We start from the raw sequence: 17,026 nt of genomic DNA, 5'->3' as shown, positions 1-17,026 counted from the left end.
AAAAGGAGTATCCAATTATAATTTTTCCAATAAAGGGGCAATTTTAGCATAGCCAATCCACCTACCCTGCGCATCTTTTTGGGTTGTGGGGGCAAAACCCACACAGACACGGGGAGAATGTGCAAACTCCACACGGACAGTGACCCGGGGCTGGGATCGAACCCGGATCCTCAGCACCGTGTGGCAGCAGTGTCCATGTGACCTTCTGGAACGAGCTTGATTGTTCCTGCTCCCAAGTTGTTCCTAAACTTACCCCCGGGTTCTTCCAGAGATCATGCGACCAATGATTGTGATAGGATGGAAAAAAATAAATTCAATAGTTGGGAATGTATTCTGGAGGGAAAATGAACTGATATTTTGAGATGGGAGAGACACAAATTATCAGAGTTGATATATGCTGATTAGCATAACAACACTGGGAACCAGTACTCACCAGAGGCAGGTTTGGTGACATTGGAAGATGGGAGTAGATTTCTCATGTACATTTTTGAAAACTTTTGTAATAAAGGTAATTACGGGCGACATCCGAGAAGGTTAGTTCAGTAAGGCGAGATCAAAACGAAAGACGGTACTTCAGAGGCAAATTCACCCTACGCAGTCCAGAGCAGTAAGTGGTGTTCACTCCCAACAAGTTGTGTCTGGAGAGAGTCTGATTTGAGAAACTAGTTGCCTTTATTCCTTATTGGAAGCAACCCCAACACATTTTGGTGCCGTAACTGCTGCCTGATTTTGCTTATAGTTTAGAACCTATGGGATGTTGTTTGGGGCAGGGGGTTTGCTCCGAAGGTAGAAAAATAGAGGGCTTGGAGCTGGGTAACTTTAAATATATTGTAAGTAGCCATTTAATTGACTTTTACCTTGTAATAAACTTATTTTGTTCATCACAAATAGTCTGGGGCATCCTTCTCATATTTCCTCATCATATTGATTGCAAAAAACAGTTAAGAGCAGACATTCCAAAGTTCCCTTCTAGGTTTTGAATACCCTAGCATTTAACCTCAGCTGTGCTCAACACCAGGGCCTGGCACGTCTCAGACAGACTCAATGTACTCGAGTTGCTTCTCTCACTGTTGCATCGTGTACGCGCAACATTCCGAGTCAAGTTCAGTTTTGGCCAACTTTCTACTCCTTTAACTTTTCCTCAACTGGAAAGATTTTCGAAAAAGTCCTGCTGACAATACTGCCGAGGGAACAGTTCACTGGCCACTTTCCACATTCAGATTCACACTGGGTGGCACAATTAAGAATGCAAAAACAAAAAAAGATGCATTTTTAACGTCGGGTCTTTATGACCTCAGGGCTTCCCAAAGAAGTTTACAGCCAAAGTGAGGTGGCGATTGTGATGTCGGAAATAGCATTACAACAGCCAATCTGCACATGGCAAGTTCCAACAATCTGATAATAATCTGTTGGATATTGGTGGAGAGATAAATATTGGCCGCAACGTTGGGGAGTGTTCACCTGTTCTCCTGCCATGGGATCTTTTTATGCTCACCCGACTGCAGACTGCTTATATCTCACCCCAAAGATAGTATCCTCCAACAGCGCAGCACTCCCTCAAGTACTACAAATCAAGAGTCAGATTATAGTTCCTGGTGTGGGGCTCAAACTCTCAACCAGCCGACTCAAAAAAGGCACAACTGCCGGGCAGTAAGCCACGGGCAGCACCTTGGGAGGCATACCCGGAAAAAATTGACAACACAAAACCTACCGGCGTTAAAACTCGCTGCTCACCTACCTTCTATATGGCAAATCTGGAAATCTTGCGTGTAAGGTAGTGTGGATATGTAAATCTTGGCACCGGAGGTCTGTTTCAAGAAGCTGACATACCTCCCTTGTTTGCCAATTAACCGTCCAACCAAGTGCTGTGAAGAGAAAGGGCAACAAGGGCACAAATTAGCAATTGCGGGAAGGACACTTTGTCCCGGAGGGGGTATTTCAAACAACACCAACATCGCAAACAAAGCATCTCGAATTACAGCACTCCGCAGAATTAGGGGTTTTCTCCCGTTGCCGTCACTGCTGACCTACGCAGAGGTCTGTGCCAAAGGAGAATCACAATCTTCACAGCGCAGGAAGCGACCATTCGGCCCAGAGTCTGCACTGCCTCTCGGAGCATTCCACCTTGTCCCACGCCCCTGCCTTATCCCGGTAACCTTCCACTCCCTCTTTTTCACATAGCAATCCGACCCACTTGTTAACACCTCAATCGGACCCGTTTCCAGCACCTTCCCAGGAGGTTCGTCCAATCTGCCAACTAGCCTCTGGGCTGACAATTATTTCCCCATCACCTCCTCTACTCCTTTCGCCAATAATTTTGAATCTGTTCCCTCTAGTTCTTGATGTTCTCGAGTTCCTCACTATTTACCCCATCTATACCCTTCAGGATCTTGAATACCTCTATCCCGTCTCCTCTCGTTCTCCTTTTCTCCAAGGAAAACAGTCCCAATCTCTCCTCATAGGTGACAGTTGTTTTCCCCAGGAATCTCTCTGCACTCCTCACCAACACTTTCACATCTTTCCCCAAGTGTGGCGCCTAGAAGCGGACTCAGTTTTCCAGATTGCCCCCCACTAATAAAGGTGATTCAAATCATAATACTCCTTCAGGACTTGCAGCCCTTGGGCAGCAGGGTGACATAGGGATCAGCACTGCTGCCTCACAGCACAGAGCACCCAGGTTCAATCCCGGCTCTGGGTCACTGTCCATGTGGAGTTTGCACATTCTCCCCGTGTCTGCGTGGGTTTCACCCCCACAACCCAAAGATGTGCAGGGTAGGTGGATTGGCCACGCTAAATTGCCCCTTGATTGGAAAAAAAAAGGACTTGCAGCCCTTAATTACAGCCCAGCAACATTCAGCTGAGCAAGTAAAAATTCAACAGGTACGCACAGGGTTTCTCTACAGCTGTTTCGCTTAGCTACAGACCAGGTACACACCTGGCAACTGGCTATCTGCATTCTGATAAGTTTGGCACTCACTTTCTCTCCTCAAATAAAATATCCAAACTAAACTCAAACTCATCTCTTGGAGACGTCCTCTCCTTTCCCTCGTGAGGCTCATTAAAACAGGTCTACTACCGTTGCCTAGAACCAGTGTCACCAGTCTAATTATAGAAATGATTCAGAGAGTTACTTGCAATAGCGACCATTTACCACAAGGTGACCTCAGTGTCTCTTCAAAACACTCAGTGAAGTTTGGACTAATGAACAGATTTGACACAGATTGTAAACCAAATAGCCTCCAGAAATTTAGCTGAGGGCTCGCGTCATAAAATGAGCGAGGTGGGCAAAATGCCAAGTGCAGTTCTCTCTCGTTCGAACATAGCGTTACATTTGGAATACCGATTGCCCCAACTGTGCCCCAGGTAAAAGCATTTTAGATTGTGTGGCACAACGTGCAAATCGGAACAGCCTCCATCCCAGAGAAACTCCCGCACTAAAACATTCCTTGTAGTTTTACCTTTGGTACTTGTATCTCCCAGACGGTGAGCTCCGTTTTATCTGGTGTTGCGTTCAATGCAGCCCCTTCCACACCACCTGCATTGCATCCACTATCATTTGAATCCATACTATTTACATCGGAACCTGGCAAATTCATTGAAACAAAACCCTTCAATCAGCAATGGAAACAAGTACTGTACATAATCGCATGTTGCAGAACTGCAGTAACAGTTTGAAACATTGCAACACTGAGTGTAGCAGAGCGAAGTAGCTGACCAAGCTCCCAGCGGTGAACGCACTGTCCTGTGATGGGGACAACAGATGGAGGGGGAGCCCCCGGAAAGGGAGGTGAGGAAGGTAGGGCTCATCTTCTGATGGGTACCGGATGTCACCAGTTAGGAGGTGGGGTGCCAAAAGACTGGGCAAGGACATGATCTGGTCCTGGGTTCAGGTGCAGATACACAAAGCCAGCCTGGATGAAGGAACACTTCCATTGCTGGCTACATTCTCGTCCACCCTGGACATCACAGCTGCAAGTGCCAACTACGCATCAAACTTTAGGTAGAAATTACATTGCGTTCTTGGTCTCACAATCAACCCACCTGGCAGATTCTTTTATTTTTTTTTTAAAATAAACAATTTTATTGAGGTCATTTTTGGCTTTGTAAACAGTTACAGACATCAACAGAAAGAAAGCAAAAAAGGCAAAAATGTGCAAACATCCACGTACATTCAATACTTCAATCGTAACATACTGCACAAGCCCGCTCCTCCCCCACCGGTACTACCCGCCATTTTATCCCTCCTACTCTACTCTACACCCTCCCCCCCCCCCCGCTGATGCTCACTCTCCCGCAAATAAGTCAATAAATGGTTGCCACCTCCGGGCGAACCCCTGTACAGATCCCCTCAAGGCGAACCTAATTTTTTCCATACCCAGAAAACTCGACATGTCCGCAAGCCACAACTCAGTCTTCGGGGGGGGGGGGGGGGGGGGGGGGGGGGGCATGCAAACACGGGGAGAATGTGCAAACTCCACACGGACAGTGACCCAGAGCTGGGATCGAACCTGGGACCTCGGCGCCGTGATGCAGCAGTGCTAACCACTGTGCCATCGTGCTTCACCACCTGGCAGATTCTTAACCTTACCTGTACAGTCCCCGACGAGGTAAACCATCTCCCAAGGAATAATACACAAGTCACACTCCCAGGCACCCCCCACTCCCCTTTCCTAGTCACATGTTGCCCCAGTCAGAAGCAACATTGGGAGGGGTGGGGAGAAGAAAAGAGCGCGAGAGCGCACGAGGGCGAGGAACACTAGAGGACAGGTGCTGTCAATATAGCACTTGGGGAGAATGGGATCAAAGGCTGTGGGGAGAAAGCAGGATCAGGCTATTGAGTTGGATGATCTATGTATGATCAGCCATGATCGTGATGAACAGCGCTGAGCAGGCTTGGAGGGCCAAAAGACCTTTCGTGCTCCTATCTTCTATGTATTTACTATGCAAACGCTGTACCCTTAGCAGGATCTTGATCGGTATGCAATAGAGGAAGTAACTAAGCATTAGTCAACTTTGCAGCTGGTATGACAGATGGAGTTAAGATGCAGACTAGCCAGATCCAAGTGAAATTAAATGGGGGTGGGGGCTAAATGGTCTACTTATGGTGCAATGTGGGAATTCTAGACAATGCTGCCCCCCCCCCCCCAGCAGAAATCCAGCAAGCCTCGTTGCAGATGGAAGCGATTCAGCATTTTGACAAAAGACAGACAACTATGGAACAAGGAGCAGGATGCTGGCACACCAGCTTCGCAAACGAGATGCGGCTAGGGAGATTGGGGGAGTGAAGGAGAGGGGCGGGAAGGTAGTGCAGAAGGGGCAAGAAGTGAACGGGGTCTTCAGGGATTTTTACAAGGAGTTGTATCGGTCTGAGCCGCCGACGAGGAGAGGGGGAATGGAGGACTTCCTAAACAAATTGAGGTTCCCAAGGGTCCAGGAGGGGCTGGTAGAAGGGCTGGGGGCGCCAATAGGGCTAGAGGAGCTAGTCAAGGGAATAGGTCAGATGCAAGCGGGGAAGGCGCCGGGGCCAGATGGGTTCCCGGTGGAATTCTATAAGAAAAATGTGGACTTGGTGGGACCGGTACTGGTACGAGCCTTTAATGAGGCGCGAGAGGGGGGGGTTCTGCCCCCGACAATGTCGCAGGCTCTGATCTCCCTGATATTGAAGCGGGATAAAGACCCCGTGCAGTGCGGGTCCTACAGGCCTATCTCGCTTCTGAACGTGGATGCCAAGTTGCTGGCAAAGATCCTGGCAGCTAGAATAGAGGATTGTGTGCCAGGGGTAATCCATGAGGACCAGACGGGGTTCGTGAAGGGGCGGCAGCTCAACACGAACGTGCGGAGATTGCTGAATGTAATTATGATGCCGGCAGTGGAGGGGGAGGCTGAGATAGTGGTAGCGCTGGACGCGGAGAAGGCATTCGATAGGGTGGAGTGGGAGTACCTGTGGGAGACGTTGGAACGGTTTGGGTTTGGGGAAGGGTTTATTAAGTGGGTGAAGTTGCTCTACTCGGCCCCGACGGCGAGTGTAGTGACAAACGGGAGGAGGTCGGAGTATTTCGGGCTCCACCGAGGGACCAGGCAGGGATGTCCCTTATCCCCCCTACTTTTCGCACTGGCGATTGAACCGTTGGCGATGGCACTGAGGGGTTCAGGGGGGTGGAGAGGACTGACTAGGGGAGGGGAGGAACATCGAGTATCGCTGTATGCGGATGATCTACTGCTGTACGTGGCAGACCCAGAAGGGGGAATGCCGGAGATAATGGAACTATTAGCAGAGTTTGGGGACTTTTCGGGGTACAAACTAAATTTGGGCAAAAGCGAGGTTTTTGTGATACACCCGGGGGACCAGGGAGAGGGTATTGGGAGACTCCCCTTCAAGCGAGCAGGAAAGAGCTTTAGGTACTTAGGGGTGCAGGTGGCAAGGAACTGGGGGACCCTCCACAAGTTGAACTTTTCCAGGCTGGTGGAACAGATGGAGGAGGAATTTAAGAGGTGGGACATGGTACCGTTGTCGCTGGCGGGGAGGGTGCAGTCAATCAAAATGACGGTCCTCCCAAGGTTCTTGTTTTTATTTCAGTGCTTGCCCATCTTCCTCCCTCGGGCCTTCTTCAAAAAGGTGACGAGTAGCATCATGAGCTACGTGTGGGCGCATGGCACCCCAAGGGTGAGGAGGGTCTTTTTGGAGCGGAGTAGGGACAGTGGAGGGCTGGCACTGCCCAATCTCTCGGGGTACTACTGGGCGGCAAATGTGTCAATGGTGCGCAAGTGGATGATGGAAGGGGGGGGGGCAGCTTGGAAACGAATGGAGAGGGCGTCCTGTGGCAACACAAGCCTGGGGGCCCTAGTAACGGCACCATGGCCGCTCCCCCCCACGAGGTACACCACGAGCCCGGTGGTGGCGGCCACCCTCAAGATATGGGGGCAGTGGAGGCGACATAGGGGGGAAATGGGAGGTCTGTTGGCGGCGCCAATAAGAGGGAACCATAGATTCATCCCGGGGAACATCGACGGGGGATTTCAGAGCTGGTACAGGGTGGGCATACAGCAGCTGAAGGACCTGTTTATAGAGGGGAGGTTTGCGAGCCTGGGAGGGCTGGAGGAGAAGTTTGAGCTCCCCCCGGGAAACATGTTCAGATATTTACAAGTGAAGGCATTTGCTAGGCGGCAGGTGGAGGGGTTTCCCCTGCTCCCCAGTAAGGGGGCGAGTGATAGGGTGCTCTCGGGGGTCTGGGTCGGAGGGGGGAAGATATCAGACATCTACAAGATAATGCAGGAGGCGGAAGCAGCATCAGGGGAGGAGCTGAAAGCCAAGTGGGAAGGGGAGCTGGGAGAGCAGATAGAAGACGGGACGTGGGCGGATGCACTGGAGAAGGTCAACTCTTCCTCCTCGTGTGCGAGACTGAGCCTCATTCAATTTAAGGTGCTGCATAGAGCTCACATGACGGGGACAAGGATGAGCCGGTTCTTTGGGGGTGAGGACAGGTGTGTCAGATGTCTGGGAAGCCCAGCGAACCATGTGCATATGTTCTGGGCATGTCCGGTGCTGGAAGGGTTCTGGAAGGGGGTGGCAAGGACGGTGTCGAAGGTGGTGGGGTCCAGGGTCAAACCAGGATGGGGGCTTGCGATCTTTGGGGTCGGGGTAGAACCGGGGGTACAGGAGGCTAGGGAGGCCGGAATACTGGCCTTTGCGTCCCTAGTGGCTCGACGAAGGATATTAATTCAATGGAAGGACGCGAGGCCTCCAAGCGTAGAAACTTGGATTAACGATATGGCTAGCTATATTCAGCTAGAAAGGATCAAATTTGCCCTGAGAGGGTCGGTACAGGGATTCGCCAGGCGGTGGCAACCTTTCCTTGACTTTTTAGATCAGAGATAGACGTTCGGGGTCGTGGCAGCAGCAACCCGGGGGGGGGAGGGGGGGGGCAGCAAGGGTCGTGGGGGGACATGCACGACTGTAACGCGGGCAAGTCTGCTCGCTGCTCATGTCTGAAACTGAAGGCTGCCTTGTTTGTTAAGGTTGCCTGGGGGGGGGGGGGGGGGGGGGGGGGGGGGGGGGGGGGGGAGGACTGGGGCGCGCGAGAGGGCGGGCGAGGGAGGGACATTTGCCTAGAGGGATTGTGTTGTAAATAATTTAAAAATTAGTAGGGGTAAATGTCTGTATGGAAAAACTCTTTCAATAAAAATTATTTAAAAAAAAAAAAAAAAAAAACAACTATGGAACAAGGATTTTTAAAAAAAAGATAGTTGTTTCGGAAAGCAATGATTTCTTAAACCTGAACTACGAGGGCAACTTGGGCCCAAACTAAGTCTCTAGGCGTTGGCCAACAGCTTTCACTCTCTCAATGTGGGGTCTGGTTCCCAGAGTGTGATCGGGGACAGTGCTCTTTATTAGCAGGAAGAAAAGAATCGGGCAGGTCAGAGCCATCATCAATACAGGTACCTGTGACAGTTCCCCCAAAGTCAATGACAGGCAGGCACCATAATAACACACAGCGAGATGCCAGTTAATGAACCAGCAGAGTGCTAGGAAAACATTTTAAACGTGCTAACAGCTGGGATTCCACCTCACTCTACCATTTGTGTATCAGTAAACACCGATTTCGGAGATGGAGCAACAGGTCACTGTGTGTGGAGTTTGCACATTCTCCCCGTGTCAATGTGGGTTTCACCCCCACAACAGCACGGTAGCATTGTGGATAGCACACTCGCTTCACAGCTCCAGGGTCCCAGGTTCGATTCCTGCTTGGGTCACTGTCTGTGCGGAGTCTGCACATCCTCCCCGTGTCTGCGTGGGTTTCCTCCGGGTGCTCTGGTTTCCTCCCACAGTCCAAAGATGTGCAGGTTAGGTGGATTGGCCATGGTAAATTGCCCTTAGTGTACAAAATTGCCCTTAGTGTTGGGTGGGGTTGCTGGGTTATGGGGAGAGGGTGGAGGTGTTGACCTTGGGTGGGGTGCTCTTTCCAGGAGCCGGTGCAGACTCGATGGGCCGAATGGCCTCCTTCTGCACCGCAAATTCTATGATAATCAATGAAACACAAAAATGCGCAGGGTCGATGGATTGGCCACGCTAAATTGCCCCTCAGTTGGAAAATAAAAATGAATTGGGTACTTCATTAAAGAAAGATTATTATACAGCAACAGGACTTCGAGGAAGTGAAAAAAAATCCACACTACTTAGCCAATATTCTGGCCTTTACACCGACAAGTGACACCTGTGGTGAAGGTTGGTGTTGACGGAGGTTTGCGAATTGAAGGTCCAACAGACACAACATTTTTAAAAAAACAATCAATCAGTCTTCTGCCGTTCTATCTCAACTGTACAAACCTGGTGAACTGCAGTTGTTGGCCTGTGTCAGATCATCTCCCAGAGAGAGAGCTTCATTTGCTCTCCAAGTCTGATCAATGATGGTTAATAATTCAGTTGTAAAGGGCAGCACGGTGGCGCAGTGTTTAGCACTGCAGCCTCACGGCACCAGGGTCTCAGGTTCGATCCCGGCCCTGGGTCACCGTGTGTGAAGTTTGCACATTCTCCCCGTGTTTGCGTGGGTTTCGCGCCCCCCCCCCCCCAAACAACCCAAAGATGTGCAGGCTAGGTGGACTGGCCACGCTAAGCTGCCCCTTAATTGGAAAAAAAAATGAATTGGGTATTCTAAATTTACAAAAGAAAATAATAAATCAACTATAAGCATATGTTATGAATTCCAGAGAGGAGGTTTCAACTCAATGGAAGGACCCAAAGTTGCAGCCCAATACTAATCCGGTAGCCTTCAATCGAGCACGTGTCACCTTCAATCAGTACCTCAATGGGTGACACTGCGAAAGGAAATCAATATAAAATTGGGCCTAGCTGCATGGCTAAGAATGGTCTAATTACACAAAGTTTATTCATTCACAGGGCATGAGCATCACTGGTGTTGCCCATGCCCAGATTACCCTGGAGGAGGCAGCGAGTCGTCTTCCTGAACCAGGTAGGTACACCTACTGTGCTGTTAGGGAGGGAGTTCCAGCGATAGTGAAGGAACGGCGATATATTTCCAAGTCCGGATGGTGGGCGACTTGGGGAACTTGCAGGTTTTGGGTGCATCTGCTGCCCCTGACCTTGGGCAGAACAGGCGACGGGCTTGGAAGGCGCTTGGCCAGTTGTTGCAGGATATTTTGTAGCTGGTACACACTGCTGCTGCCGCTGGTGCGTCAGTGGTGGAAGTGAATGCATATGGCAGTGGACGGGCGGGCCTCTTTGTCCTGGATGGCACAGAGCTGGAGGATTGCTGGAACTGCACTCATCCAGGCAAGTGGGGAATATTCCATCACATTCCTGACTTGCGCCTTGCAGAGTGTGGATGGGCTTTGGGGAGTCAGGAGAGTTACTCTCCTCAGGCTTCTGACCTGCTCTTGTAGCTAGTAGGTGTGCGCCCGTCTTGTCTAGTTACGTCGCTGATCAATGGTGACTCCTAGGATGTCAGGAGGAGATAGTTACTGTCCAGCAAAATCTCTCTCCTCACTTATCAGCCCAAGCTTGAACATCACCCAGGTTATGGGTGCACATGGGCCGAGACTGCTTCAGTATCTGAGATGCAGCAATAAATCAGAACGGTCCAATTGGTGATTTAGTTCATCACTTCTCACCTTACACTATAGTGGAGGCCATCAATGTAGAAGATGGTTGGAAATAGGATTAAAGCTCACACTTGTGTGCCCAAAGCCAGTTTGCTGAGCTGCATGATCCCTTTAGGATCATGGTGCAGCCACGCTTGGCGCACACCAGCGGCATGGTTCATTGTGCATGGTACGATGCAGATTGTGCAGCCACACGGTATGGGAAGCACTGACTGGGACATTGCCCAGAGGAACCCCTGCAGTGATGCCCTGGGACACGAGGAGATTTCCCTCCAACAACCCATCATGTGAAAGTACCTTTAAGAAATGGGTGTTTATCAAATAGCTGTAGAGGGTGTACCTTTAAGAAATGGGCGTTTGTCAAGTAGCTGCAGTGATGTCAGAGTGTGGGTGGAGCTGGGCTGTCTGTCTGCTTTTACTTTTGCTTTGAACAAAAGCCGGTGTGTGTCTGTGTGTTGGTTTCGTGTTGCAGATTTGGAGCTGCATCCAGCAAAACCAGGTGTAATTCGGATTTCTTTCTGCATGAAAGCAATATCTTCAGATCACTTGCTAATTTAAAAGTGATAACTGCTCTCAGTAGAGAATTTAAATCTGATCTGTGTTAAAGAGGGTATTTGTCTTATGGATGTTGCTGGGAAAGATTAATGGTTACTTATAGAGTACTGTATTCTTTGGGGGATTATTGGCGTTCATAGCTGTTAAGATATTTACTGTGTGTTTAAAAATGTTAACTGGATTCATAGAATAAACATTTTTTTGTTTAAAAATACTTTTAGATCTCTGTTGCATCACACCTGTAAAGTTGGCCCTTGTGCTCCCCATAACCAAAATCTATTTAAAGTTATGGGTCAGGTGAACTCTATGATGCACTCTAAACCCTGGCCTGTAACAATCCGATCCCCTTTGCACTCCACTCAGCAGGAGCTGCGGCTAATTCTAAGAGGGCAAATTCTCATCTCTGTCACACAGCCAGATGCTGTCAGGGTCCACAGCCTATGCGTTATTCAGCAATTTCCCCAGAGTGAATGGAACTGCTGGAGATAAAGGGGACCTCAGGCAGAGCCAAGATGGACCATCCATTTGGAACACCTGCAAACACGTGTCCATGGCACCCCCCCCCCCCCCCCCGCTGGCTTTCCCCATCACTGAGGGGGGCATTCACAGAGCCCACCTTTCGTCCACTGCCAGTCACAACCAGACAGTGGCACGACTGCAGAGCTGTGATCTAATTTCTCAGTTGTGGGATTGCCGAGCTGTCTGTATGACATGCTGTTTCAGAGAGCAAGCATGCAGTCCAGTGCTCCAGCCTCACTAGGTTCGCACCACCTTTATAGACACACCCAGCGTTGCTCCGGACATGCTGCTGCCTTCCTCACTGAACCAGGGTTGGTGCCCTGGTCTGATGGTAACGGCAGAGTGAAGGATATGCCACGGGCCATGACGATTACAGATTGGAGTTCGATACAGTTCTGATGCTGACTGCCTACAGTGCCTCGCGATAGCCGATTCGGAGTTGCTAGAGCGGTTCAGAATCTATTCCATAGTGGTAGGGTCACAACACGATGGAGGATGCCCTCAATACGAGGACTGGGCTTTGACTCCACAAGTCGGTCCTGCTCCAGTAGCACCATGCAGGTGCACCTGCAAAGGGTAGATTGGTGAGAAGGTAAAGTAGTGATGGTATCCAGTGCCCTGCTGCACAGCCATCTTGGCAAATACACCCTTTAGGATTTGGTCACCTCGGTCAGGAGCGGTACCCCCTACGTGACTCTTGCCGATGGACATGGAGAGTCCCAACCCAGAGTACATTGTGGACGTCTTACTGTGGGCAGAAAAAACACAGGGCTCAACATGCAGGAGTTTTTTTTCTATTCCTTCATGGGACGAGGGTGTAGCTGGCTGTGCCAGCGTTTACTGCCCATCCCTAATTGCCCTCAAGGGGCAGTCAAGAGTCAAATCACGTTGCTGTGGGTCTGGAGTCACATGGAGGCCAGACCGGCTGAGGGGGGCAGATTTTCTTCCCTAAAAAGGACATTAGTGAACCAAGTGGGTTTTTCCCACAATAACGTGCAGATTTGTATTAAGTTCAAATTTCACCATCTGCAGTGACGGGATTTGAAGCCGGGTCCCGAGTGCGGTACTCTGGGTCTCCGGTTTGTTAGTCCAGTGACAATACCACGATGGAACCGCCTCCCCGTGCTAGAGTACAAATCCATGGTCAACAGCTGGAGGTTTCCATGCCCACGTTTGACCTGTTGAGATTTTATGAAGTTTGGAGTTGGGTGTTGAGGACTCCCTAAAACCACTCTGCTGCCACCTTTTAGCTGGGTCGGTGCTGCCAGTGGGGCAAGGCACACACCGGGAGGGTATAGGGGAATCTGCAAAGTGGCTGAAGGACATGATGGAGAGAGAGTACGACAACAGCAGACTGTTGCTTCACCAGTCTGTGGGAGGGCTCTTCCGAGCTGGATGTTAGCAAGGTGACAAGTGGAATGCGGGAGTCGCAATGCACGGCGTACACCAATTCCTCACCGTTACGCGCCAAACCTGGGGAGGCGGCGGGTGCATTTCCTCCAATTGAAGAAGGGGAATTAATAATTTCGCCCGACACAAACAGGATAGTTTCACGAGCAGCAATACAGGAACCCCAACGCAGGTTGCTCGTCCGTCTCCTTGGCACAAGGTTAAAAATCAGATTCCCGCTCATGGAGTGAATCCTCATCTGACAATTAATTTAGCGGCTGTTCGCCGGAAGTTAAAACTTCATTCTAGCAGGGCGGCACAATGGTTGGCACTGCTGCCTCACGACACCGGGTTCGATCCCGGCCCAGGGTCACTGCCCCGTGTGGAGTTTGTACATTCTCCCTGTGTTTGCATGGGTTTCGCGCCCCCAAAAAAAACTGGCAAGTCATGCTACAGTTGTATAGGACCTTGGTACGGCCACACTTGGAATATTGCGCACAATTCTGGTTGCCACACTACCAGCAGGATGTGGAGGCTTTGGAGAGGGTGCAGTCGAGGTTTACCAGGATGTTGGCTGCTCTGGAGGGCGTTCGCTATGTGGAGAGGCTGAATAGACTCGGGACTGTTTTCATTATAAAGACAGAGGTTTAGGGGCGACCTGATAGAGGTCTATAAGGTTATGAGGGGCATGGATAGAGTGGATGGGCAGGCACTCTTTCCTAGGGTGGAGGGGTCAGTCACCAGGAGGCATAGGTTTAAGGTCTGTGGGGCAAAGTTTAGAGGAGATGTGCGAGGCAGGTTTTTTTATGCAGAGGGTGGTGAGTGCCTGCAACATGTTGCCAGGGGAGGTTGTGGAAGCAGATACATTAACGACATTCAAAAGGCATCTTAACAAACACATGGACAGGATGGGGGTTTTGGCAAAGGTCGGTATCATGACCGGTGCAGGTTTGGAGGGCCTGTTCCTGTGCTGTGTTGTTCTTTGCTCTAACCCAGAGATGTGCAGGGTAGATGGATTGGCCACGCTAAACTGCCCCTTAATTTTTTTTAAAACTTCATTCTAGCTGGGGAGTAGATCAAGCAATCATGACAATTCCTCCATCTATGCAATGGAGACATTTGCAAGATGGTTAATGTTTCTAGGCAAGGCTCCGCTCTTCTCCTCCACCCCCCAAATATATGGCTCAATTTGCAAGTCCCTTTACACTACCCTAGGGGAGAGTGGGTTTATATATTGCAATTATCATCATTTTACCTCCAGAATGATCAAACTCCATTTCGAGCAGCAATTGGGCGTTCCCATCAGCACCTTCTTCTGCTCGTACGCCATTGGCATACGTCAGTTTAGTCCCCGGCTGCCCCAGCGGCCTGTGCCTGTGTTTTGGATCCTGCTCAAGGGAGCTCCCTTCAGTCAGAGAGTTATGGTGCGCGTCTGCTTTCTGATTTTCTGGGGCGCGTGCCACCATTGTGCACAACAGGTCCTCTCCTTCCGCCCCATCCGAGGGGCAAACACTGCAGTCCGAGTTCTCCGCCGTCGCATTCAATTCTTCTGAAGGGAAAGCGGCAGCAGGCTGCGGCTCCTGTGTGGAGCTTGGGCTCCTGTCCCTGTGAGCAGCTTTAACACTCCCAGATTCTCCCGGGGCCGCTCTGGGCTCCGCAAGCTTTTCCTCGCAGCTCAGTTCAGAGTTAACTTTGGTCACCACGCAATTATTCAGCGAGTCTTCGTTCTTCGTTAGGCTGCGCAAAGCTGCGCCGCCTTCGAGTACATCCTCCCCGCCGGCCCCATCTTCTGAATGGCAACCGGAGTCCTCCGCGGCCAGGCTAGCTTCGTCCACTGACTTTCGACTGGACGCAACGGAAGCGGGAAGCTCGGCGTTAAACTGGCGCCGTGCACGCTCACAATCCAATTTGGCGGAATCTCCCAGACCCTTCTCCTTCTTGTACACGTTCTTCTGGGCGATATCGGTCTCCACCAGGTTCCCCACAGGGTGCCTCTTGTCACTGACCTGCCTCGCCTCCCCACCTACTTGCTCGCCGATCTGAGAGTCTTCAGCTTCCGATGACACAGGCGCATCAACAGCGGGAGTTGCCGATTCGCTCCCAGCTCCTCCTGCGCAGGGGTCAAGCTGCGACGAGACGAACTCCTGCTTCGCCGCGCTTATGACCTCCGAGATCAAACCAGCAGCTGCCTCCTCAATCTCATCCAGGTCGCCACCTTTTTCAGCAGGATCAGCAGGCAAGCTGTTGCTGAGGGAAGCTTCCTTCAGGGACTGGCTTTCCTGCTCGGGCCCTTGGCAGAGACGGGTGGAGATCAGAAACGGGCTGATGCTCACACCGCTGAGCGTGGACTTGAAGCAGGGGGGCTCGGACAGCTGGCCGGCATTCTCACCCTCTGGCTCAGGCCGCTCCATGGTGTGATGATCAGACACTGGCTGCTCGCATTTGGTGGAAACGGCTGAACTGAGGTTGGGCAAAACATCGCCGTTTCCCACTTCTGCTTCCAGGTTAACGGAGGAATTCGGAACAGGGAAAGGAGCGGGAGATTTGACCATGTCACAGACTAACCGCTGCCGTGTCTCGGAGGGGTCGATGCTGATTTTATCCAACAGCTGATGGAGGCAGCTTTCCTTCTCAACCTTGGGTGACGTCTGGAGGGGACTTTGCACATTGGACATGAACAGAACTTCTGGAGATCGGGGCGAAGGGTCCAGCAGCACCTTTTGAGCATCCTTCCGCATGCTGGCATCGAGGCCATCCGTCAGCAGGTACGAAACGCTCCCAGGTAGGTCAGGTGGCTCGGCGCTCTCAACCCGTAGAGCTGGCACCGATCCCGGTGGCTTGACACGCCGTTCATCCGGGTTTCTCTCTCTGACGTTAGTCACTTCAGCCACTGTAATAAAGTTCTGATGATCCTCTGCAGCCACACGGTGTTCTCCTCCAGCCTTGGCCACCGGCTCGGGTGCAGTGGTGGGCTTCGCTTTGTCACGGCTGCTTTCTCGACCCCTCTTGCGGGTGACATACCACCACCAACCGATGAGGGCCAGCACCCCGGGGAGAGTGTACGGGAAGATGGTACGGAATCTCAGAGCCATCGCGGAACCTCGTCAAGCATCTGAAAAATGAACATTTGTAAACAGTCAGTACACGGCGATTGCTCACAACTGGACCATTGTGTCATAGTCGATCGTAAATTATACATATGCAGCACTGGACCTGAACTCAATTCAGCCTATACAGGGGGGGACAAAGTAGGGCTGGCATGTTAGGAGGAAGGCCTCACTGCTTTCCACTGTCGCAGCTTACAAGAGTTACCTTTCATTTTTGGGGAAAGGATATGGGGGGGGGGGGGGGGGGGGGGGAGGAGATAGATTAAATTCTCGCCATCCTGTGCCAAGCTCAAATTTATTTTCCCCAAAATTTTTTCATAATTTTCAATTATTCTTTCCAATAAAGGGGCAATTTAGCGTGGCCAATCCACCCAACCTGCACATCTTTGGGTTGTGGGGGCGAAACCCATGCAGACACGGGGGGGGAACGTACAAACTCCACACGGACAGTGACCCAGGGCCGGGATTCGAACCCAGGTCCTCAGCGCCGTAGGCAGCAATGCTAACCACTGTGACACCGTGCTGCCCCCGCCAAGCTCAAAAGTAGCCCTCCAGTGCACTGCTAAAACCGTTAAGGAGAACAATGTGTAAAAAAAGACAAAACATACAGACGTACATTTTACTTGATCTTGCCCCAACACGGCTGCTTGAGCATAAACACCAAGGATGGGTAACCTCAGTAGTTGCCTAATAAAGTAATTTGCCACTGAGCGACAGAAGAGGAGGCTCACTTGCCAGCTGGCTCTCTGCCCTGTTGGGTGGAGCTGACAAGAGGTGCCACGACGTTACGGAATACAGTTCCCTCAAGCCACTCCACCCCAATGAGCATTATAAACCTC

At 51.0% G+C, this 17,026-nt stretch overlaps 1 protein-coding gene across 1 annotated transcript in view; it reads right to left on the bottom strand.

Moving 5' to 3' along the window:
* akap1b (A kinase (PRKA) anchor protein 1b) overlaps positions 1 to 16,192 on the bottom strand; it is a 35,236-nt gene extending 19,044 nt beyond the window's left edge. Inside the window, exons 1-3 of the mRNA XM_038814530.1 lie at positions 14,336 to 16,192; positions 3,459 to 3,583; positions 1,739 to 1,865 (exon numbers count right to left, since the gene is read on the bottom strand). Coding sequence (XP_038670458.1) covers positions 1,739 to 1,865; positions 3,459 to 3,583; positions 14,336 to 16,172 — 2,089 coding nt within the window. The 5' untranslated portion in view covers positions 16,173 to 16,192. The remainder of the gene's footprint in view (positions 1 to 1,738; positions 1,866 to 3,458; positions 3,584 to 14,335) is intronic.
* Positions 16,193 to 17,026: the final 834 nt, after the last annotated feature.

This window comes from Scyliorhinus canicula, chromosome 12 (genome assembly GCF_902713615.1).
Source record: "Scyliorhinus canicula chromosome 12, sScyCan1.1, whole genome shotgun sequence".
NCBI lineage: Eukaryota > Metazoa > Chordata > Chondrichthyes > Carcharhiniformes > Scyliorhinidae > Scyliorhinus > Scyliorhinus canicula.
This window is presented reverse-complemented; position numbering and strand designations above follow the sequence as displayed.